Source organism: Hipposideros armiger, unplaced genomic scaffold (genome assembly GCF_001890085.2).
Source record: "Hipposideros armiger isolate ML-2016 unplaced genomic scaffold, ASM189008v1 scaffold_69, whole genome shotgun sequence".
Lineage (NCBI taxonomy): Eukaryota > Metazoa > Chordata > Mammalia > Chiroptera > Hipposideridae > Hipposideros > Hipposideros armiger.
In genome coordinates, this window is record NW_017731419.1 from 1,734,434 (window position 1) to 1,758,755 (window position 24,322).

General features: G+C 38.4%; 1 protein-coding gene across 5 annotated transcripts in view; it reads right to left on the reverse strand.

Moving 5' to 3' along the window:
- DICER1 (dicer 1, ribonuclease III) overlaps positions 1–24,322 on the reverse strand; it is a 72,407-nt gene that overhangs the window by 24,582 nt on the left and 23,503 nt on the right. For 2 of the 5 annotated variants that reach the window (XM_019642485.1, XM_019642484.1), the window contains exons 3-15: positions 24,112–24,213; positions 20,384–20,572; positions 19,601–19,763; positions 18,501–18,631; positions 17,412–17,546; positions 16,807–16,967; positions 14,717–14,885; positions 12,916–13,388; positions 6,806–6,938; positions 4,843–5,085; positions 4,096–4,250; positions 1,447–1,579; positions 564–639 (exon numbers count right to left, since the gene is read on the reverse strand). In XM_019642485.1, the coding sequence (XP_019498030.1) occupies positions 564–639; positions 1,447–1,579; positions 4,096–4,250; positions 4,843–5,085; positions 6,806–6,938; positions 12,916–13,388; positions 14,717–14,885; positions 16,807–16,967; positions 17,412–17,546; positions 18,501–18,631; positions 19,601–19,763; positions 20,384–20,527 (2,116 nt within the window). In that variant the 5' untranslated portion in view covers positions 20,528–20,572; positions 24,112–24,213. The remainder of the gene's footprint in view (positions 1–563; positions 640–1,446; positions 1,580–4,095; positions 4,251–4,842; positions 5,086–6,805; positions 6,939–12,915; positions 13,389–14,716; positions 14,886–16,806; positions 16,968–17,411; positions 17,547–18,500; positions 18,632–19,600; positions 19,764–20,383; positions 20,573–24,111; positions 24,214–24,322) is intronic. The other 3 variants (XM_019642486.1, XM_019642488.1, XM_019642483.1) reach the window with 3 other exon arrangements.

Here is a 24,322-nt window from a genome sequence, read left to right on the forward strand (position 1 = left end):
TGTTAGGAAGCAAACTGACGAGAAACGACAACTAAAGCATCTTTACTTTCAATAATAATAAGTAATCAGATGTGACACTTAAGGCAAAGTCTATTGGTATTCATATTTCAATGTGAGCGAGATGATAAACTCCGTTCTAAGTTTCAAAAGTTAAAACATCTAACCAGGAAAACAGCACATATCATCACCTCACAAAAAACATGGAAGACAGGTCTTCCCATTTTTAGAAAAATGGATTCTTATGTACTAATACGGATTAATTTGAGAGACTGATACATTAAAACACACTCATGGTTCACAGTACGAGAGAAAACCTTTACGTATTTAAAAGGGGTCAGTAAAGAAAGTGAAAAATGACATTTGTTTGCAGTCCAGCTATGGAAAACCAATAGCCCACATCCACGCAGGGATTTCAGTTACATCACACTCACGCCCAAGCACCAGAGCACAGCAACGCCAAGTTCACAGCGGCGCAAAACCCGCAGCGACCTCTGTCCTCAACATGCTTGTTTTACAGTCTTTTTGACGTTATTTTTATTTGCATGTGCTTTTCAAACACTTACCAATTTTGTGCAGTTTTTCACAGCAAATAAGAGCTACAACTCTTTCAGCCAGTCGTATACAGCTCATTGGTGGACCCTGAAAGTAACAAAAAACACTTCCATTGTATATACACCGAGCTATATTAACATTAACACCTAACACAGCTATGAAACCTCTGCCCCAAGACCTTTCAAGTTAAAATTTACCAGAGCAAAGTTCTTTATTTTGAAAAATGTCAGCAAATTAAAAAAGAAGTCCGAATGTCCATATTTGAAAAAGCCATCTTTAAAAATTCCTGCCCAGTAACAACTAAATCAATTACAACCAAGATTTGATGATTTTGGTTAATTTAAATTTTAGTAAGGTTTTAGTAAGGTATCTTATTTTCACTAATCTACAAATATGTAACCAAAAATATAAAGCTATATCAGGATGTGACTAGAACATATACATTAACAGTACTGCAACTTGCCACGTGCAACAGAAATTAGTCATCTTAGAATGTCTGGAGATCGGCATTGGGACCAAGGGCAGCAGTTACACAACAGCAGATTTTCGAGTCGACAACAAAATAACTAGAACAGCCCAACATTACTTAATGATTTCGGTGTCACCATCCGTATCTAGGCCACAGCTGAATGATTCTGCCAGAAATGTTTATATTAATAAGATCTAGAGGAAGCGTCAAAGGCCATCGATTCCAATTCTAAGCATCTGTAAGTTGTACAGTCTATTGAAGATTTGAACATGTAGTTGACTACAAGAGATTTATAAGTCTACTTTTTAAAGTAGATTGTAAGCCAAATTTACCTATAAGTTGGCAAAGGCTTAGAGAACCTGAAAAAAAAACACCTCATTAATGACATATATTAAAGGCACAATCATTTCTTTTTCTAAACTTACAACAATGGAGGCTCGAAGAGGTGAGTTAATTGGCAGATAAAGAGTTGAATAAAATGTACCATCAGGCAACTCTCGGGTTCTACATTTAGGAGCTAGATGAGTAAACGGATCACTTGGTAATCTAGCACAGTATCTGTGAAGAAAAAGAAATTCTGATGCTGAATCTACAACTGAGAAATAGATGAAAAAAATTTATACTGATAGTCACATCCCAAAGTTTGATTTCTTATGTCCCTCTTCTCCTCTACTGGTTCGGTATTTATATGTGCAGTTTGAGCTTCATTGCTTCAAACTTTTAGTAAGTTGGAACAGTGTTGTCTGTTAGAACTTTCTGTGATGGTCTGTATGCCCAACAGGGCAGCCACAAAGCACCTGAAATGTGGCGAGGGCAGCTAGGGAAACTTTTCATTTTATTTCTTTTTAACTCAAATTGACATTTGGATTTAAATAGCCTCATGTCTAGTTGCTACCATACTGGACAGTGCAGGACATACTGTTCCTAACCCGTTAAGAGAACACACGGCCAGTGTTTGCTCCTTAATAATCTTACCCGTGCCACCACTGGGGCCTGCAAGGAGGGCATCAGAAGAGGGTGGAAGGACAGCCCTGGGCTGACACAAAGGAGGGCGTGAGAACAAGACCACCCCTGCAGTGCACAAGGAGCATGTCGCAGCAGGGCAGGAAGCTCGTGTGCAGGGAGCCAAGCCCGAGTACAGAGGCTGCTGGGACACGAAGGCAACCCAGAGGGGCCAGGACCCACGCAAGGAGGGCACTGGAATGGAAGCAAACATGATGCCAGCCCTGCAGAGTAGGAGACTGGCGATATTCAGGGAGGCTGAACATGAAAGTGGGTATCTGGAAGACAGTGGGAATCGTATTTCTCACTATTGAAGAAGTCAGGAACAAAGAAGGGAAAAGAGGAAAGCTAGAATGAACCCCCTAGTGTCATACTAAAAATGGAGGTGACAGCAGACAGGTAAGTCAGATACAGAAATACATGCAGATATAAATGTGTATGTGAATATGCATGAATATATTTTCTGGCTCTGTCTACTAAAGAGCCCAGTGGCAGCCACACTCCAGTGGCAATGACACACCCGGTATTCAGATCTTGGTTTTTAAACACCATTCATTCTCCACTGAAAGAAACCAGGGGCTTTCAGAGAAAAAGCCAGTATCTAGGCTGGAGCAGGGAAAATGTGAGTTGAGTCTACAACGTCTTGGTATGCCATAAAACAAGGAAGTGTTCAAAGAATCATGGTGACATTTTAAAAAGTCATGGCAGCAGCTTGAAGGGGCTCCCAACTGGCCAAATCTGAGATAATTTTAACATCAAAATAAATAAGCAATGATAGTAACAGATTATAATCCACTCAATAAAACCGGAGTCCATTAGTTCATATTGAATGAAAAAATAAATGAAAAAAAAAAAAAAAAGAAAGCTCTTCCTTATAGAATTCCAACTAATAAATGCAGAAAGAAAAATGGAATTAGAAAATCACCATTCTGCAGAAATCACAGTAACAATCAATTCAGGCAAGAAATACCAACAGATACTGAAAGTAATGGGTAAAACTAGAGAGAACTTTATATAGTCTCAAGTATCTCCTTTATTCACTAATTGTAAAGCAGGGGAAGGTAACTGTATAGTAGAGAAAGCAGGCAGACCTTCTGTAAGTGATCAAAGTCACCACCATCAGCAAGAGCACAAAACCGACATCAAGTGCGCCTGATAAAATGAAACGGGAACAGAGCATCACTTCTGTGAGATGCTGGCCAAACATGCAAAACCTGGGTCTAATCATGACAAATATCTGATAAACCCAAACTGAGAGACAGACTACAAAATCACTGGCCTGTAATCTTCTAAAAGCTTCAAGGTCATTAAAGTCACAGGAAGACTGAAGAATGGTTCCAGGCTGACGGGGACTAGAGATGATGAGAAAATGGATACAACCATGATCCTGGACTGGATTCTCTCACTACAAAAGAACATTCTCATGAAACCTGAATGGGTCTCTCTGGGTGAAGTGTATATGGAAGTTCTTTGTAGTAATCTTGCAAAATTTTAAACTTTGAAATTGTTTCAAAATAAAAAGTTAAAAAGAAAATCTCATGCTTGTTGCTCCTTTATTTTGCCTCTGCATGAAATTTATCTTGATATAGACATAACCTAGGTATGTATCTGCTTTTCTTAGTTCTTAGAAATGTTATTACCAACTCAGGACAAAACAAATTAGAGTATACTCAAAAATATAAGTTAATTTATCATAATCTGAAATCACTGCTGATGGAAAATTCAACATTCCCAATATTCATGGCATAAAACAAATCTCAGAATTCAGAAAAATATTAGTGAGATTTGTAAAATTAAATTAAACCTAATTAAAATAAACACACCTTCATAACATCAGCCTTGCCAATGAACACTACACATTTATTACTGCACAATACTGGTTTTGACTTTTGACCAAAAAAGAGAATAGAAAAGAGCAACATCTTTTCTTTCTCACATCAAAATAATATAGGCCATAAACGGAAAGATTGGTGATTGTTTGCAAAAGGTAAACAACAATACCATACTTACAGGTTTATATTTAAATCTTGCAATCATCATAGGTTTTCCATGCAAATGAGTTCATCCCATACCTATTGATGTGTCCGATGGCCGTGTTGATTGTGACTCGTGGACCACCATCATCGGGCCTCAACACGTACGGTGGGAAAATGTCATCATCGTCCACAACAGGCTCAACGTCAGTCTCACCAGTATCAACTGATTTGGAACATTTGTTTCTCAAGATCTGAACATTTTACAAGAATTTACAATGAGAACAAATGACTTCTTGGCCATCCATTGGTTGTCTACCTCTGTGCCTACAGAAAAGGCTCCCCGGACATGGAACCTTTCTCCTAACACAGCTCAATACTCAGTCATCTGCTCCAGAACCTTCCTCCCAGCACCAATCATGTGGAGACACTCGTCATACAGCTGGAAGGTTTACACTATACTGTCCCTACACACACACACACACACACACACACACACACACACACACACAGAGTGCCAGTCTTTCACGAGTATAGGAGCTATGCCATCACTCTCAAATCCCTCCACAACACAGTCAACTTGTTACTGCGCTGCCCACATCAACTATACGCTTTCCAGGCATTCTTCCCCAGTGATCTATCCAGCCATTTGCATTATTTTATGGTGAGCTTTCACTTTGTGAAATGCTGCTGGCTCTTTGTAATTGAACATGCTCGACTTTCTTATAGTGTATACATTGCACACCCCTATTGAGACCACTCTCTGTACACAGAACTGTTTTGCTCTATTTCTATGCACATAAAAAAATAACTTAAAAAGATACCGTATTAATTTTTGGATCTTACCTTTTCGATAGCTTTGTATGTTTTAAGGTCTTCTTCAAAACTTTTTATTTTGTCTGTATCTGCTAACATTATATAGTTAGAGATCGGTGCCCTTGCTCTGCCCTTAGATTGAACGTAAGATCGATACTCTGTGGGCAAATCAAAGCGAACCACCAAGTTGCACTTTGGAATATCAACACCTTCTTCCACAATACTTGTTGCAATAAGCAGGTTGGTCTCATGTGCTCGAAATTTCCTCAGTACCTGAAAGAAATCCACCAGACAAGAAAAGCAATCCTAAGAAATTTTCCAAAGACAACAATGTAGTAAAAATAAGTGACAACTGTCATTTCCAACACATACTCAGGGCATGCAAAGTCTTTAGGGCCAGGCTAAAGAAGGTGACATCAAACAAAATTCAAGACGCATGAAACTCTGAGTTAATGACAATTTTCAACTGCATGTGACTTGAGAAATCAAAGTGCCTTTCAATTTTACAGAAGTGCCTGTGTACAAATCACAGAAAGTCGTCAGGTTGAAGGGGCTGGCTTCTATAAGGACCACAAAAGAATCTAACTATAACCTTGTGTTGTGCAAAGGTCAACTGTGCCTGGAGCAGGGCCTGGCAGGTGAAAGTCACTTAACCATGTGAGGAAGTCAGGACTACAGGCATCTAGATGCAACGCAGAGGAATGGCTTGAAAGTTGAGTGAACAATCAAGTAAACATGTTTAACGGAAGTAATGACTCCACAGTTAATGAAGGTTAACTAGGGAAGAGAAATGAAGGGGGCTGAAGCACCTAACATGGAATTTGTTACGGTATTTAAACATCAACAAGAAAGAGCTAGTGTAAGTTCCTGAGCAGGTATTCTTTTTCAATCACCTCTTTTACAGGTCCTTAACCATAAAGTATAAGCCTGTATGAAGAACTGTTTCTTGAGGATCCTTAAAAAATTTAAATGATGAAATTATGTATCTAGTCCTTATTTCATTAATTCCACATTTACTGAATGAATAAATTATTTAATTAATTGATTCCAATTAAAAAAAATCTAACTCAACCAAGTGATCGGATGAATCCACTTGTGCAGTCCTGCTGACATGCTGACCCCCCCCCCATCATGGTATCTTCTGTGTGTGAGATGAGCCAACATCCCTCCAAAGATGTCAAAATTCTTTCACTAAAATAAAATCCCCTAAAACACTTTGAATTAAAAATTACAAGCAAGGCATTACTTATTTTTTGGAATCTTGGGAATTTTCAGTTTAAAAAAATCAGAACTAATTAAAAAATAAAGTGACAACTTTTTCATACTAGATTAAAATCACATTGTTTCCCAATCCAGGTTAAGTTAAATAATAAAGTAAGCTGGGTTTTAGAGAGAGCAATCAGACTGACTATTGGACTCCCCAAACTTGGAATATTATAAAAAAGCTATGATGTAGAAAATGACATCTATGTGAACTATTCTACTAGTTTTAAGTTTAAATACCGAACTTTAAATAAAAAGTTTTTGTGAGCCAAAACACTATAATAGGCTTTTGTATCTTTACAATGCTGTTTCTCATATTAAAAATCTTAAAAAGCAAGAAAAAAATTAAGGCAAAATCTTTATGAAAAACAAAATACTTTCTAGGAAAAACTTTCAGTTAGTTGCTTCAGAGTCCTATGGAGTCCACGGGAGTTATGGTTACACATGCTGTTTTCCTAGGAAATGTAACTGTGTGCCATCAGTCCAACAAAAGAAAATGTAATGGCTGATAGCAGTTAAGACACAAAATTGACTCGATAGCTATTCTAATTCTGAAATCACGAATCACTATTCAGCTACCTCAGAGGACACAGCTACTCTAATTATGAACAACTATTCTATGTTACCAGAAACTGCTGAGGAACTAGGAAGAAAAGGGAGTTCCTATGGGAAGAGTTTGTCTGCTTTGTTCTGAAAATGGTCCCGGTACCATTATTTTAACGTAAGTTACCTCCTCCTGTTTTCTGAACTCTGCTTCCATCTGCTTGTTACGAGGCTGGTTCTTTCCGATGCCGTGTCCAGTTATGAAATTGCTGCTGATGTAAGCCAGCTCTGGATCTTGTTTGCCCGCTTCCTTTATCAATCTAAGGAAATTATATACGTTTGGAAGTTAAGCATTGCTGAGGGAAAATAAATGTAAACCTTTGTTTGTAAGGTCTCCCTGACAATGGAAAAACTCGTATTTTTTACCAACATACCTAACAAAATGGTCTTGGTGTTTTTTTTTTTCAACTGGCTTAAGCAGAAATCACTGCCACTCTTCACTGAGCAGGTATGTGGACCAAGTACTTATAACACTAAATACAGGGTTTATTTATACTGATGAATGAAATAGTCACAGCACTTCAAACTTGCTAATTTGACAGCGATGACTTAACAGAAATGTGGCCCAGCAGGGGACAAAGCTAGGCAGAGAGAAACACGGATTCCTCGTACATCTTGGCGTCAGGCCACACACACTTCTCTAAAAGCTCCATGCCTTCTAGAAACGCGCGCGCACCTCATGGCAGCAGTCCATCTTGTCTCTGTGGCCATGCTTCCACAGAAGTACCAGACGCCCTGACACCAAAGGGAGAATTTCTACAGCACAAGAAAACCTCATTCTGCCTCTACATGTAAAAAGCAAGTTCCAGCTGTGCGTGAAAAGGGGCATGGTTAGTTCTTCCTGTCTTACCCTGACACCTTATCACCCTATCAATAAGCTGGAAGCGGAGCTCTACACAAAGAAATGACTGCATCTACTGATGACCATCTTCATGCCCAACACTTTCCTGTCCCCAGGCACTAGCCACAGTTCTGCGTAACAGAACACTAGACTTCAGCACAGGGATGCCCGAGGCCCCATCCCACCCCGGGAGGAAAGGGAAAGACTGCAGCTCGACCCTCTCTCTTCCTGCCTGCTCCTCTCTGCATCAACCAGGGCCGCCGCCGTAACCTAACGCTGGCCTTCTAGCTCTGAAATGGAAAAGGGCTACGGATGAGATCACATTACACGGGGACAGAAGGTTAACAGTTAGTGTTGCCATTACAGCTATTTTGGAAATATCCACATTCAAAAACTCAGCACACAGGATAAATGGTTCCACACCTGACGTAAGTGATTCCATATGGTTCTTCTGAAGTCATACAACATAGTATAAATTCCTAATAGAAAATTGCATTTTTAAGTCGAACCATTCTTTCGCCACCCCACTCCTAAATACATGAAACAGACTAATATCAAAGAGCTGGAAGAAACCTTGAGTGGCCATCTAAAATATCTTCCTGCCTCCAGCCCGGCAAAACCCTGGCATGTCCAGGTTAATCTGAGAGCCTGTCTACAATTCCAGTACTTAAAATGCTCAGAATCAGAAACTTCCTCAATATGTTCCAAGCTTTGTTTAGTTATTATAATAAACTTATGTCAGTAACAGAAAGCTCTATTACATGCAAACAAATAGCATGCCCCCAAACCTAAAATATGAAATTCTTAGAATATGTACTTCTAAAATTTAGTTTATGTAAATAAGCATCAATTTGAATGCCAACAGAGGTAACAAAAATGCATTTCAAGTTACTCTTAATTAGGCAAACAATGTATTTTACTTTGCCAAAATGATCTGGTAGACGTTTCAATTAGATGAGAAATGGAAGAAGCACTAAGAGTACATTTATTTCTCCTTAATGAAACTCACATCAATACTGCACAGAACAGAAGAAACATCATGCACATTAATAAACAGTCTCTTATGAGCAATAATTAAACGCTGTATACCTAGACTGATAACGTTTAGAGAGGAAAAGCTTATTTCTCTATCGGATAAATTGAAGGAACGCCCACGCCAATGCAAACAAAGCAGCAGGCTTCTGGAGAAACGAACCAGGTATGCTGTTGCCAGGCTGGTGGGTTTCGTGGTACCACACAGCTGGTAAGACAGCCTCCCTCATCTGTCTCCTTCGCCTCTTCACTGAGTGTATGTGAGTTGTTCCTCAAGCAAGCTGTCTGATAAAATTGTGCTGTTGTTCTCTAGTGCCCAGAGCTTCTGAAACTATCTGCAGCTAAGAACTGTTTGTTTTTCTAATTTCAAATCCATCAGAGATCAATATTCTTGTAAAATTCCAAGAAAATTAACTACTAACAAAATGAAACTTAGAAAGCATTATTGTTGTATTATATGCAGCAGACATAACTTACAGTCAAAACTAAGAGTTTCTGGATGCTTACCCTCAATCTCTGTACCTAACTTACCACAGCAGGCACTGCCCCACAGATCACAGTGTGTGTAAATGCACACTGCCTCCCCAATTACTGAAAATAGCATGGCCAAAACCAGGAAACGTGTATGCTAGATTCCAAAAACCAGTAGATGTACTATTGAAAACTGTGATTTGACAAAACGTGGTAATTTACACAGACTACCATAAGGGGGAAAAAATTCAAAGATACAAACATGTATCATTTGATTTGTCTGCCAGGTACTGACATATGTCATCAACAAGACCTTTAACAGCAACGCTTTTTCCTTATATTTTCTTATCAATGTGAGAAAATCAAATATAATTCCTTTATGATCCTACCAAAAAAACTATCAGATAGTTATAACATGCTGATACTTTATTCCCCAAATGTATGCATCAAGAACATGAGAAATTAGCACCTACTGTGTGTTAGGTGATAAAAGAGCCATTTTTATATTGTCGCTTATTAATAACCCAATAGGACAGGGAGCTATTATTCTATTTTACAGATGGGGAGGATGCTGAAGCTTTAAAAAGTTCAGTAACTGTCACGAAATATACATCTAAAAAGTGGGTAGAAATACAAGGAACAAGGGCTCCCTGGAGAAACGGCTGGTTTTACAGCTACAGCAAGGAAAACACAAGAGTGTGGAGCATCTTGGAGTGGCGGGTAGGAAATGCTCCCAAACAAAAGGACGAGGGCACATCAAAGGGACACAGGAGCCAACTGAGAGCTCCCAATAGCCCCGGCGGCGGAGCAACCTGAGCAACAAAACAACGCAGCATTAGATTACAACCCAAAGCACAGAACAAACAAAAATGAGTCCATACTGATAAAAGAACATGATTCAATAAATATAAATACATAGGTAAACGGGATAAAAGGGACATGTTTTCCTTACAGAAGAATTTTAATAATAGATGTACATTAATCCCTCCCAGGATAAACTAGACTTCGTGACTTGCTTCCAAAGACTAAAGTAAGAAAAGGGCAAAATAATAATTTTACAGGGAAAAAACCTGGCAAACACTATCATGACCATGTGATAACGTTTAACATCACCAGTGATATTTCATGTTGGTATCACAACCCCCTGAAAGGATGTGATGAGGACACTTCATCTCTGTGGTAATCTTCCAAATCCTAAAACCCCAGGCTAATTCTGAGAAAAGCATCACATGGATTCAAACTGAGAGGCGTTCTACAAAATACCTGCCTAGGACTCCTCATGACTGTCAAGGTCATCAAAAACAGGGAAAGTCTGAGGAACTGTCACAGACCAGAGGAGCCTAGGGAGACATGACGGCTAAATGCAATATGGTACCTTGGATTAAAAAGAGGATATTAACGGGAAAACTGGCGAAATTTAAATAAAGTCTGGAGTTTAGTTAATAGTAATACACCAATGTTAGTTTCTTGGTTGTGACAAATGTCCCATGATAACATAAGATGCTAATAATATAGGAGATGGGGGAAACCAGGTGAGGGGTACAGGGGAACTCTGTAATCTATTTTCAACTTTGCTGTAAACAAAAAAGGTTATTAGGAAAATGGGGGGTGGGGGGTAAGAGAGAGGATATGAACCCAGGTTTGTCCGTCACCAATGTCACATAATACTTAGTAAATTACAAAGTGAAAAGAACACTGGACTTGGAGAGTGGAAGCTATTTTCTGCCAATGGATTATCAGTGTTACATTGGGAGGGGCACAAACTGAATCTCAGTTTCCTGGTCTATAATACAGTAAAAATTCCTACCTTCACCCCTCATGGAGTGTTATAAAACCCTATATATAAGGCAAATGGAAAACTATAAACCTAGGACTGTACACATGCCTACATTGAATATGGAAGTAGCTGTGATTTATTTTTTTAATTAGGAGAGGAGAAAACTGCCCGTGTATTACAATAGCTTATACTCCCATGAAACTGTTCACTGAAAAAGGGTTTTTCCTCCCATTAAATTGATGGAAGGAAAGAATCTGGATTTCAGGAAGTTTTTCTAAGCTTATTAAATAGCTTACTGGAACAAGACCTCTATTGTATATTTAATTAGCTACTCATAAAGTCAACCCTCAAACCGCTCTTGCTTCATCATCCAACACTAAATTCCAGCCACATTTTATGAAAGGTGATCACAATGAATCTGATCCTTAAAGTCAACAGGGAGTACCTGGTTGATTTCTGATAAGCCTTTTCAGGCTAATACTTCTGCAATGAAAACTGGCACACCTAAAAACATGCAGAGAAGAGCAGCAAGGAAGACAATCAACCCCCATTTCTTCTCTCCAAGCCCCAGAAAATTTATTTCCTTCTTAAGCCATCCCGTTATGGGGGCAGGGAGTATGTCTGTAACTAGGCTTAGAGCTGCCAATATGAAACTCTCCTGACCACTGCGATGCCTTTTCCCCCTTCTGAGAAGGAATCCCAGCAGTCGCGCTCTCCTGGGTCTGTCTGCTGGCAGTCTTCCCACTATAAAGCGCTGGCTTAGTGCTCTGCGGTGCCCAGGGGCAAAATGATTGCAGAAAGGACTGGAAACCAGGAGGTAGGATGTCAGGATTTTTGAATTGTCTCTGCCACTGACTAGCAATTTAACTCAGAGCAAATCACTTTTCCTCCTGAGCCCCTTTCTTTTTTATAAAAATAAGTGGGTTGGATTAGATAGTCAGTGAAGTCCCTTTCCAACCTTAAACTTCTGATTTCAATGTAATTCACTACCTCAAGTTATTTTACTTTGTATTCATCACAAGGATCAGGCCCAATGACTATGAAAATTACCAGACTGAAAACCACCAGATGACGACCCCAGAGTCCAATTTCTCGTTACTCAAGTACGTTTTCAAAAATCCCAAACCAGTCAGAAGCAGTTTAGGAAAAAAAAAGAAAAAAAATCCCAAATTACCTCAGGAAACAAAGCTTAATTTCTCCTCAGAGATCACTATTAGCAGAAAAGGCTCTCAGGGATCAACTCGGGCCAATTAATGGATCTCGTAGAAAAGTGAATTGTCTCAAGTACAAAATAAGGACCCTGTTTTGGGCCTCATAAACAGAGCGTCTATATATGATACAAACCAAAAGAACTAGACGTTAGGTGACCATGTAACACAAATTGGAAGAATAACTCCTTGGCTGGGTCTACATTCAGGAAAGATAAACTTCTAGTGAAAAAGGGGGTGGGGGAGAAAGAACCCACAACCTAATTTAGATTCACTCTCACCTTTGCCAATATTCTACAAATTCCTCCCTAATATTTCAATTCTCTTCTGATTCAGAAAACTTGAATATATAATCTATGAACCAATTCAAATTGCAAATCCAGCTGTTATAAACTTTTTTCCACTGCAAACTTGCAAACTTGAATCGACATTTGTTAAGGGGACAAAAGTAGCAAAAAAATTAGCCACGATAATAACCCAGGCAAAACTTATCTAAAGATCCCTCTCAGGAGAAAGCCTGGTGTGGGATGCTAACACCATGCCGCCTAACACAGTCACAGATTAATAAATATTGGCATTGAACCTAATAATTGAATACAAAACAAGGAATGCTTTAGTTTACCTTAATTTTTTTATGCTTGCTCTCGATTTTAGATGAATTAGAATAGATTAACATCCTTTAAGGAAAACTCTCAGTCACAGTTAGCCTTTTGGGAAAGCTACTGTGTACACACACATCCTCCCTGCCAATCCCAAAGGCACTGCATGTGCACATTACACTGGGATGGTGCCAAGTGATGACACTGACACAGCCCTCCTGCCAGCTCTTAAAGCTGTCACAGCGATCATTTCACAAAACACAGTGCCTTGTTCTCCAACAGGAAGAGATGTTAATCTTAGAGGTTTACCTGTTTAAGACAACTGCTGTGTATCTTCTTTCCACAAAAATAATTCCGCATAAAATATTGGTAAACGGAGAAGGAAAATTCGTCTCTGGCTTCTCCTTTTCTTCAATTTCTTCATCCTCATCATCATCCTCAGAATCACTCCAAGACACGTAATTATCCTGATTCCTGTTATTGTACCACTCAACGCTTTCAAACTGCTGTCGCTCATATGGTTTGTATTTGCGTAAGATTTCCAGCAGTTTGATGACTTTAGGAGTTACAAATTTCAGGTCAAGAGAGGCAGGTGAGAAGTGCTCTTCACATAGTGCATGTATTTTCCGTAGGAAAGTGTCTGTAAACAATAGAAATTTCCTGTGCAGCTCCTCTTGTTCGTGTTTGATGTACTTCTGCAGTTCTCTTACCATCATCCCAGCTACTTTATCTGCACACCAGGGGCCCAGAACCACCAACACCGCACGACAGTCTGACAGTATCTACAAAAATATAAAAGGGCCAAACGCTAAACGATGATCATGTAGCACTTTCCTACAGGGATTCCATTTCTTCAGTCTGCCCCTTCAAAATAAATTTACCCCCACTAATATGAACACTGAGGTTAATTCCCCAAGGTCTGGGAGAGGGCCAGTGGTCTGCTCAAGCTCTACTTTTTCATATACCAGGGGTGCCAAGAAAATGTATACACATGAATTGTATTCACCTTTTGTTACTGGTATATATTGAGTATTACAATTTTAATAGTTTTTTTTCCTTTCTAAAATGTGTTAAGCATTTTTTGGCCCCCTCTGTATATGTCCACAGAACCATCCTTTTATTTTCCCCAGCAAAAAATTATCAAATGACAGAAATTAAAAGACACAATTGCATAAAGTTAATAAAACTTAATTTTCGATCTGTGATTAGTTAGTTGGGATACAACTGAGTCATTTATTTCCAGGTAACTATGTAAGGAATTATACAGCAGAGTCATTTTATTTTAGGTATCAAAAAACAACACAATTTATTCCTTTAACTTTCTGCCCACACCTTACAACCCTGGTTCAGAGCAGAATATAAATCCATAGCTGGGCTATAACTAAGGAACCTTCTGCAGGAATGTGAAAGACACATTGGGTAGAACATGGACTTAATACAAATTCAAGGGCTGAGGAGTGTGTGGGTGTTGCTGCTTTAGAAAAAACCAGGAGGAGAGAAATTAAGATGCAGATTCAATACCGTGTTAACACTCACAAAGGGTTGCAAAGTCCTAGGACAAAGTTCTCAAGTTCTAGTGCAGCAGGATAACTGAGGGCTTGTCAAATCTCAGCCATGGAACCCACCGCCAGATGTTCCAGGGGGGTGCTAGGCTGAGGCTGCTGGTCTGGGTGCACACTTTTGAGAACCGCTATCCTAAGGGATCTCTTCTCAAAGCTGGATCCCACTCAGGGACGACGGGCTCATATACAGTTACACACCAGGAAGCAGCAGAATTCCTTTAGCCCAAGGGTTTGAGCAGGAACTGACTCATCTGATCAAGAAATGAAAAAAGTGGACTCATTTCTTTTATTGAAATAACCATGACATGAATCCTAATTCATCTCTTAAATCAAGGAGGTCTATACTTAAAAATAGAAATGTCTGTCAGGTAATAGTAAACTCAACCCAATATACCTTCAATGAAAAGTGTCCAAAGAGATAAGAAGGTAACGCCTTAAGGTAAAACATACAGAAAACGGCCTTGTTAGAAGGCTATTTTCACTTCAATATTAAAAATAAACAGAAGCCTTTTATTATACATCCTACACTTAACTTTGTATATGCTTACCTGTTTAGAAATTAAAGTAGAATCTCTTTCTTTCGAATGTACAGATATGTTACAGTCATTGATAAAATTAAGTGCTTCTTCTAATTCCATCAGCAGTCTTTCATAAAGCCCACTTCTGTCCGTAAATGGTCCACAGTCTACCACAATCTCACATGGCTGAGAAGTGTATCTTGAATATCAGAAACAAAAGTTGTTGACACTACAATCAATTCACTACTGCATTATGAGCCATTACGCATCTAAACCATAAAAGAAACTTCTAGTATGTTCGGTTTGTACGCCTACTTGGGGTAACAGGCTCCCAACGAACCTTCTTGATGCGGTACTTGCTTTGCAGATATACTGTGTTTGCCTGTTGGGGCTCAAGGAATGACTGCAGAAGGTTGGCGGTCAAAGCCTTTTGTGATTGATTATCTCAGGATTTTATTTTGTATTTTGGGATTAAACGTTTATCTTTTGCCCCCTTAGGAACAATGCTGGTCAAATACTAAAGAAATTCAATAGTGATTACTTCTCAGAAGCAGACATCAGGGATTGGAAGGTGTGGGGGGGAGGTAGATCATGGGGGAAAGTGTTATCATTCAATTTATCCATTTCCATACTGTTTGAAACTTTTAGCATTTGTAAATGTCAATTTTGTTTTTAATGTGTTTTTAACATATTCTCATAAGAAAAGCTCCCCCCAACTTTCAATTAATTACGATACCATTCCTTCGATCTTTCATGTCTTTCATAAAATATGTCAACCAAAATGGCACATACTATTCTAAAAGTACAAACAATGATGAATTAAGGAAAAGAAATACAGTAAAGACATACTTAAATACTACCGTTTTCATTATTCTCAAGCAGAATTTATACTTAACCAAAGAATCACATTTGGAGAACGAGGTAATGCCAAATTCAACAGATTACTGATCAATTTTACTTAAAAGCTCTAAGACCTTTACTTCTGAAGATGTCAGTAGTACAGGCCCACCAACCTCATTCAGGCCCCAAAAAGCAAAAGTAAAGCCTGTTAATGCCCCATCACAGAACACTTCGGCTCAGGAAATCAGAAGGGGCATGTCCTAAAGGTCACGAGGTCTGTATTTCATAGGACATTTGGACACCTAAGTTCCACGACCCTGAAACATTCACTTTTCCTCTCCTTCTACAAAGAGAGCTTTCTCCAAAGTCTACTAAATGACAGGCACACTGCACGGTGTTTTCCATGTGTCAATGTAATTAATCATCAAAGAATCCCCTGACTGTCAATGCCAATGTACAGGTTTGGGGACAGTAAATGACTCACTTTAAGGCACACAGCTTATAACTAGTGGAGCCAGTATTCAACACCCATGTCTGACTTAACGCCTGAGAAATCACTCTTCTTTATTTATTATCTAGTCCAAGAACCACCACTTAGTGATCGCTAGCCTTGTTAAAGGCTATATCTACTAAGGATATAAAGGTATTTTAATATGAATTTAATTAGATTTATTTAAAAACCTAATTTATACAGTTTCCCTCCCACCAACTTAAACAAAAAAGTGTGTGTGTGTGTGTGTGTGTGTGTGTGTGTGTGTGTGTGAACGAAACTCAAACTAGCAACCTCCTCAAAAGGAGACAAACCTAGAAATCATAAATATCTTTCTCAGGAATTCACACCCATTTTCAAAAGTACAGGGTGTTTCCAATTATTTTAAAGCATATTATAAAAGTCTGAATTCTCTAAATAATGTTCTTTCAAACCATCATGCAGGACATTTAGGTCAGAAAAAAGAACACACACACCAACAGAGAAAGACACAGATTTACTGTCCAGGCTCCTGGTCTTTGCCACCATCAGCAAACATGAAGGGCCAATGTTCATGCAATATTCTCTCTTAAGGCAGAAACACCTCCACCTGCTCCTCTGTGAAAATAAGGTTAGATCTTTGCCTTCACAGGTAACTGTCCTGACAAAGAACTGTCCGTCTTACTCATTCCTTTTAACAGCCATGTGTTCACTTAGACAGGTACTAGCTGCAAAGCACCATAAAAGATACTCAAGGCTTAAAATCAGGTGTAGCTTGGCTCACTAAAGCCGAGTCGTCTTAAGTGCGTACCTGTCTAAGACCACCAAGTCAGTTGCAGTTTCAGCATTACTCTTAAGAATCTTCTCCAGTTTCTGAATCTTCTCTTCCAATTCCTCTGGATCACATTTTCCGTTTAAAATGGAAGCAGTTAGTCCCAAAATACGAGGGCATGATGGACAGCTTTCACAGAGCTAACATAATAAAGGATACTGACAGTAAGGAATTCATTTTGCAAGGCCATAAAAAGAGACATCACCATATTAAAACATGTCAAAAAGACTGACAAATACTAAATATATTACTTATGGAATTATTGGAGCTTGTTTAAAAGAGCTATTTATAAAAAAGGCATATTTAAATATGCTATGACATTATCCAATTCATTGACAGAGTATGTAATTCATTTATTAATACTGTTTAAAATTTTACTACAGATATAGATTATAGATTATTTATTATAGATTATTCTAGGTTATAGATATAAATGAACATTAATTTTATATTCATTCATTCATACACTGGAACCAAGTTCCCAAAACTGGTAATTAATATTATTGTTTTTGATATATAAATATACTGCTTATACTCAGTAATTTGACCTGAATTATTAAGACCAATAAAATCTAAAAACTTACCTTCATAATTTCTCGGTAGGGGTGGTCTAGGATTGCAAGGTGACACTCATCAAACACCAAAAGGTTAATGTCTGACAGTGATAAGTAACCATTTTTCAAAACATTCAAGGCGACAAAGCAAGTCATAACGAGAACCTAAAATAAAATCGACATCAGTATACAAACGTGCCATTCACCTGCCCGGATACACTTACATTAAAGGAGATTATGGTGCCATTGTACGTAGGTGAAGACTAAGAAATCCATTAGTCAAAACAAAAAGTCTAAATGTCTGGAAGCTCACACTTTGGAATCAAGAAGTAGAATTAGGAAAACATGAAACAGAGTAAGAGAAAAAATTCTCGATAATGGAGACCATGTTTTTATGATAAATCTATTAAATCTACTTCAGGTGTTCAGGTTCCCATGGTCATATTTTGACTGATGAGACCTGTCAATTTAAATCACAAAACAATTCACACTTTTTTCCCTTTTTTTCTGTTGAACTGACAAGGTTTTCTGGAAGATGATACAAACTTAATGTTCTTTTTATAGCTTATCATTCTGTGGACCTTTACATGCTTTTTTAATTGAGGACTTAACCCAATATGTGAGGCATACTAGGAGACTGCAGATGCTTAAGTTAGTTAGGAAGCATCTCTTAACCATTTCAGATCCACCAACACCAATACACAGGCCTCCAATGCGTGCTGGCTACATGGAAACGTGAAGTTAGAGGAAGCCTCCAGCAAGGACCCAAAGACCTCAAACCACGACATTATCTGCAGTTTCGCACTTAGGAGTAAATTTTCTCAAAGCAGGTTATCTGCAAGTTGGAAACAAGCAGTAGGAATTTGTGCTTTTCAAACCATAAGTCACACTACAAAGCTATTTTTTTTTTTTAGAAGCAAGCAACACAAATTAGCAATTTAGGTGGTTTTAGGAAGAAACTCAGTGAGAAAGAGTAGATAAAGGCTAGTTTCTAGAGGACAAGATACAGGAAAGCAGTGTTTTCAAGCCTAACGCAGACAACCAAGGCTACAGGTCATCTCATAAACCCAGTCAAGAACTTGTAGGGATTTATAGAGTGCAATTCTCCACAAGTCTTACCTGGTGCTTAGCAAACTCTTGGTTCCATTTCTCTTTTGTCCAAGATGCATTTACTTCTAGGTTTGAGTATTCCCCAACCTTGAGATCTGAATGAGTTCTGACAGCTGACACTTGTTGAGCAACCTGGTTTGCTGATTACAGATACATTCCATGTAAATATGAGAAATCTTACTTAGTTGGCCCTCTGGACTACTAATGGTTAAGACAGTTAAGGAAACCCTTATTATTCTATATTATACCTAACCACCTATTTTTTAGATAGCCCACTTAAAATCACATTTCCAAGGTTATATCCTCCAAAATGTACTTGTCAGACTCACCACCCTGCCTTCTGTCATTCACTTCAGAGAATCTTATATCGCCTTCCTTCTTTACAGCTGATTTCCCCTAACCTAAGAACGTGACTCCTGGGGAGGAATGGTAACTATCCCACAACCACCCCTCCTGTTTTCTTCAATAAAATCAGATCGTTTCACCAAGAAGTAGGACAGGCTAGTGTGTATTTAGAGCACATGAGAGCATCACATGCTGAGACAATCTAAAAACAAAGGAGAGGACTGACATGGTTATACTAGCACCCTCACAACTCAGCTTCACACTTTAAACTTTTGACTTTAATATATAATCCCAAACACAGAAAAACCAGTATTTTAAACTGTTAAGAAGCATCTAACTTTCTTCCTACAACTGAGATAGTAAAATCATCAATCAAAAAGTTACCTATCTCATAATCAAGCACATTTTGACATACTCTGTGAAGCTAAAACATCAAAAACAAAAGTAACTGTAACAACTTAGATTATGTTCCAAAAGTCATTCATTCAAAAGAAATGTGAAATCAGAATTAAATGCAATTACACTGATGAAAAAAGCTAGTTTCACACCTGTAAAATAAAATGGCTGACATTTAAGAGAAATACTATCAAGTTAAGAAATTAGACAGTTATTATATTTCTGCTATCAGAGCTTCCACAGGACTTTACTCATCAAACTCTCTACACTTTCAATAATTTAACCTAATGCCCACAGAGAAAATCTGCTTAACCATAAAATCTCATCTAATTTCTTCCACACAATGTGATAAAATAATGTTTTATTACCAGAGTTGACCAAGAACACCGTCCTCTTTCCATGCGTGCTGAAGTCTCCCCTGATCTGATAGGACAGCTCTTTAGTGAGTAGTACTGCAATAAACGTCTTCCCTGAGCCAGTGTTCAAACAGACTATGGTATTATGATCCAGAGCTGCTTCAAGCAGTTCGACCTGGAAATACAGTGGAAAAGAAGATTATACACTTCTCATCCAAGTACAAAATTTAGAAAACTGGACTTTGTTTGAATTCAGGAAATTTCACTGTTTTCTAAAATCTTCCTCCAATAAATTTGCCAAAAACCATATTTTCTACATCTTTATATAAGAATAATCAGAGGCATTAAAATGCTTGCTATATATAGCTGTGCTGCGTAAACATATGTTGAAACACATTTGCAGTTTAAGAATGATTTCTGCGCTGAAAGAATACTTCTCTAGAGTTATATGAATGACCAAATTTACAGTAACCATGGTTCTGCCAGTACATGGCTGTTCAAATCCAACTCCATTCTGACCCAGCTCATGAGGACAGACACATCCAAATGGCTGTGAAGGAACAGTGAGGTTTTCAGAGGGGCAAAAATACGGAACTTCAATATAAAACTATCAAACCAATTATCCAGCAGATGTTAGAAAGGAAAAGGACTATTACGAACAAAGTATTTGGAATGAGAAAATTAATCAGAAGAGGAAAGCTTGAAAAGGTAAATGAGCTTTATAAGTTGTGTCAACTATATGCTAACGTATTCCATTTTAGTGAAAATGCTCAGTATTAGTGTTCTCATTAGTACCTGATATTTTCTTGGCGTATAAATGTTATCATGAATTGCTTCTTGTTGCCATGGCAGTCCAAAGAAAGGACCCATTGGTGAGGAAGCAGGGGTCATGAGCTGCAGGCCTGCCATGCTGAGGGGTTGCAAAGCAGGGCTTTTCATTCATCCAGTGTTTCTTTCATTGCATTTTTGTTCTAGCACAGCTTACTACAAAAGGGAAAAAGAATACCATTACACAACCATGCAGGGTTAAAAACAAAAGAAAGCACAGAAACAAGAGAAACATCAGAATATCATTCCTAAGGGCCTTTCAAACTCTTCCTATAATTGTTTTAGCTTTTTCTCGAGCTAAGAGGATCGTTTTAAAAGTCAAGCATTCTATACTATCCAACCCAGCAACCCTACAACCTAGAAACTTGTCTAAAAGAATTAGACAACTACTCATATACAAAGGTGTAAGTACAAGAACATTTACTGCTGTGTTATTACTAAGAACAAGAAATAACTTTAAATGTATTAATAAAAAATTAGCTGACTAAATTATGGTATGGCTATCTAATGGAATACTTTGAATCTATTAAGATAATACATACAAGTATCTGTATTTACTGACATAGAACCATGTCCATAATATACCTTTAAAAGGAATACATGTAGTATGACGCCTTTTAAATATATGTATATATAAAACATGTACATAAATATATTTCAAATTTTATTTGTAAAGTCTACGATGCTATTATTGATAAAATAATGATACAACGTGCAGAAGACACTTCGCACTGTGCCTGCACGCAGGATTCCAATGCCTGTCAACATTTAGTCATTTCATCAAAAGACCAGCAACACAGCTCTTTTTCTCAACAACCTAGCACAGATGATCAACTATGTAAATATGTATCTTTAAAATATACATATCCTGGATAAACGAAAACAAAGCACACCATTCTGTGAAATGATAGTTTTTTTCATGGTATCTATACACTACTCTGTATTTCATGTACTCTTTCCCAAAGATAAATTTATTACGTAAAGTGACACAATTAAAACTGGGTCTCTGTAAAACCTCTAACCTGCTGAGAGAGGGTTAAGGCTTCGAATCTCTACGCTGAAGTCCTGCCTCAGCTTTCCTGACTGTCAGCAGGATGTACCTGCCCATAGAAGGGAATTTGCTCCCTGTACTGCTGTGGACTGCTCATTGTTACTACTCTATGAAACTGGAAAGAAAGAATACGGCTCTTTGTTCCTTGACAACAGAAACTTTGAATCCCTTGACATATAAAATTTATAACCATGGTACCACACAGTGACTTAAGTTGTAGCATCTAATCCAACGAGAAGTCTCAAGTGTAGTCCTCTTATGCACAGGCACAATACCAAATTCAGATTCCAGGGATTAATTCTGTTGACCAGAATTCACCATCCAACCAACACAAGTGTGATCTCTGCAGGAGGCAAGGACCTCAGCAAGGCAGGAGCATTTGCGGGCCAGACTACAACCGTTCTCATTACCTTCTCGTTCTCATTACCTTCTCGGAGGAAGATGGCAAGCAAAGCAGGCCAGAGTAAGTTATGAAACTCTACGAAGTCACTACTTCCCCTGGATCAAAGAGATAATCATTCATTTCCCCTGGAATCACAGACCCAACAGCCATTCCCTTCGCCCCACATGAAGTGTTCACTCTTCTCAATTCTGCAGACCCACAGGATGTACCCCCTCAGGTTCACCTTTCAAGCCTGTCACTCAACACAGCTGCCAAGAACCCTAAATAAAACTCTATTTCACCTAATTCCCCGAGATCCACCAGGTCACTGAAGGCCCAAGGCTGAGACCTGCAGGCACATCCCACCTGGCCACCTTCATGGGAGCCCTGTATCCATCTCCTTCCTTCTGGAGGCTGTTTCCCATCTAGATCATTTATCCTTCAGCATGACCCCTTCATTTCTCACCCAACCCCAACGCTAATCTAAGATCAATCACACATGGTAGAAGGTGTCAGGAAATCAGTCTAAATCCTGGTGGCGGGTGGGATAAAAAGAAGAGGAGGGTAACAGTGCAACTCCCCAAATACACCTTTCCACCTCCAGAGACCATGCACAGCCAGGAACAGAAGCACCCTGTCCTCCCTACCACTGTCACCGTGTCATCATTTCTTCTCATATAGATGACATTAGCAATAATTATTAACTCCAGAAAAAAAATAAAATGATCTATTTTTTTAAAGACAGATCTGTATTCTTCAAAAATACTCATGTATCATAAAAGTCGAACTATGAAAGCATTCCAGATTAAAGAAGACTGTAAAGAGACATGACAACTCAATGCAGAAACTAACCTCAGACTGGACCCTGTACCACAGAACAATGCCACCAAGGACATTCTTAAGTTCACTGAGAAAACTTCAGAAAACAGCATTAAATTCATTAAATTCACTGAAGTTCTAACTGCAGGGTGGCTATGAGCTATGTAAGAGAATATCCTCACTCTTGGGAAGTGTACACTGAGGTATTCAGTGGTAAAGGGCCATAATGTGTGCAACTTACTCTCAAATGGCTCAGAAAAAGAAACTACGTGTAGTGTAGACATACAGAAAGAAAGTGTGTGTGTGTGTGTGTGTGTGTGTGTGTGTGCACACACAACTGATAAAGCAAATGGGGCAAAAGGGTAAAGCACATATTCTTTGTTCCTGTCTTACTCCTGAAACTTTTCTGTAAGATTGAAGCTATTTCCAAATAAAAAGTTTTAAAAAGTGAATAAATACGACCAACTAGACAAGGAGTTTCTTGAGTATGTCTCCCACCTCTTTGTATCGCCCACGGCACCAAATCACACCCAGAACATGGCAAACATACGATGCAGGTTTGTGGAATGAAAACAATGTCCAGTGAGTGACATAAAAACCTTCCAAAAGCCTCGCTGTCTTTCAGAAGTGGTAACATGTTGCATGTACTCACACAGATACACACACACACCTTATTCTTTTGCGGGCACACGTACTCCCTAAGAATGAGATGTCTGTCTCATTCTCTGCGGCTCTTACATTTCCTGGTACAATGTCCCATATATACCGTTAAAAATTTCTGATTAACTGAATCAGAGATTCATGATGTCCACACAATAACATACAGAAGAGATCACAGACAGTTCAAGAGATATTTCTATTTGGTTTGGAAATCCAAGCCCACCCATTCCTACTCTCCTCGTGGGTGGTGAAGGAGAGAGGACTTGCAAGGAAAGGGAGGACAGCAATTTACCCTCCCAGTTTTATTTCCCATAAGGTCATAATATTAAATTAATTTTCATTCATTTAGTATACAGTGGCTGGCCCCAGTAATGTACTTCCTATTTAGGGAAAGCAAACTCAAGATTTAAAAATTCAACGGGTAATCCAATAATGTGAAAACAAAAAAACCTATAATTTTGCCAATTTTTACTTTCTTTGGCAGGTTGAAATAGATTTTCCCCCCCTTAACTTGGCCTTAACGAAAAGCTCTGAATCCCTGAAGGTGGGTCAAGTTCTACAGTTTCATAGATGAACTGACTACAGTTAACTGCTTTAGTAGCGCCAACAGGAACTCTACGTGACTTTTTCAATCACAGATTTTAAATCTGGTCAAACAATTTACACTCATAAAACTGGTGAGGTTGTTTTATAGCTTGCATACATTACTCACTTAGAAATAGCTTAGTAAAACACACGAATAAACTATTTTCCTCTTTCCACGTAGGATAAACGCTGATTTACCGTTTTAATGTTTGAGATCCCTGTGTTGCTGTTGTCTGAACTGCATTTTGACATTGTGATAGCAGTTTATTGGAAAAATCACAGCATGCCCAAGCTTCTGCTCTAAAAATAAATGCAAAAATAGCCAATTTTAAGATTCCTGTACTTAAACTGAATGCAAACACATCTATAAGAAGTCCTATTGATATGAAGAGCTGAATAAAACACCATT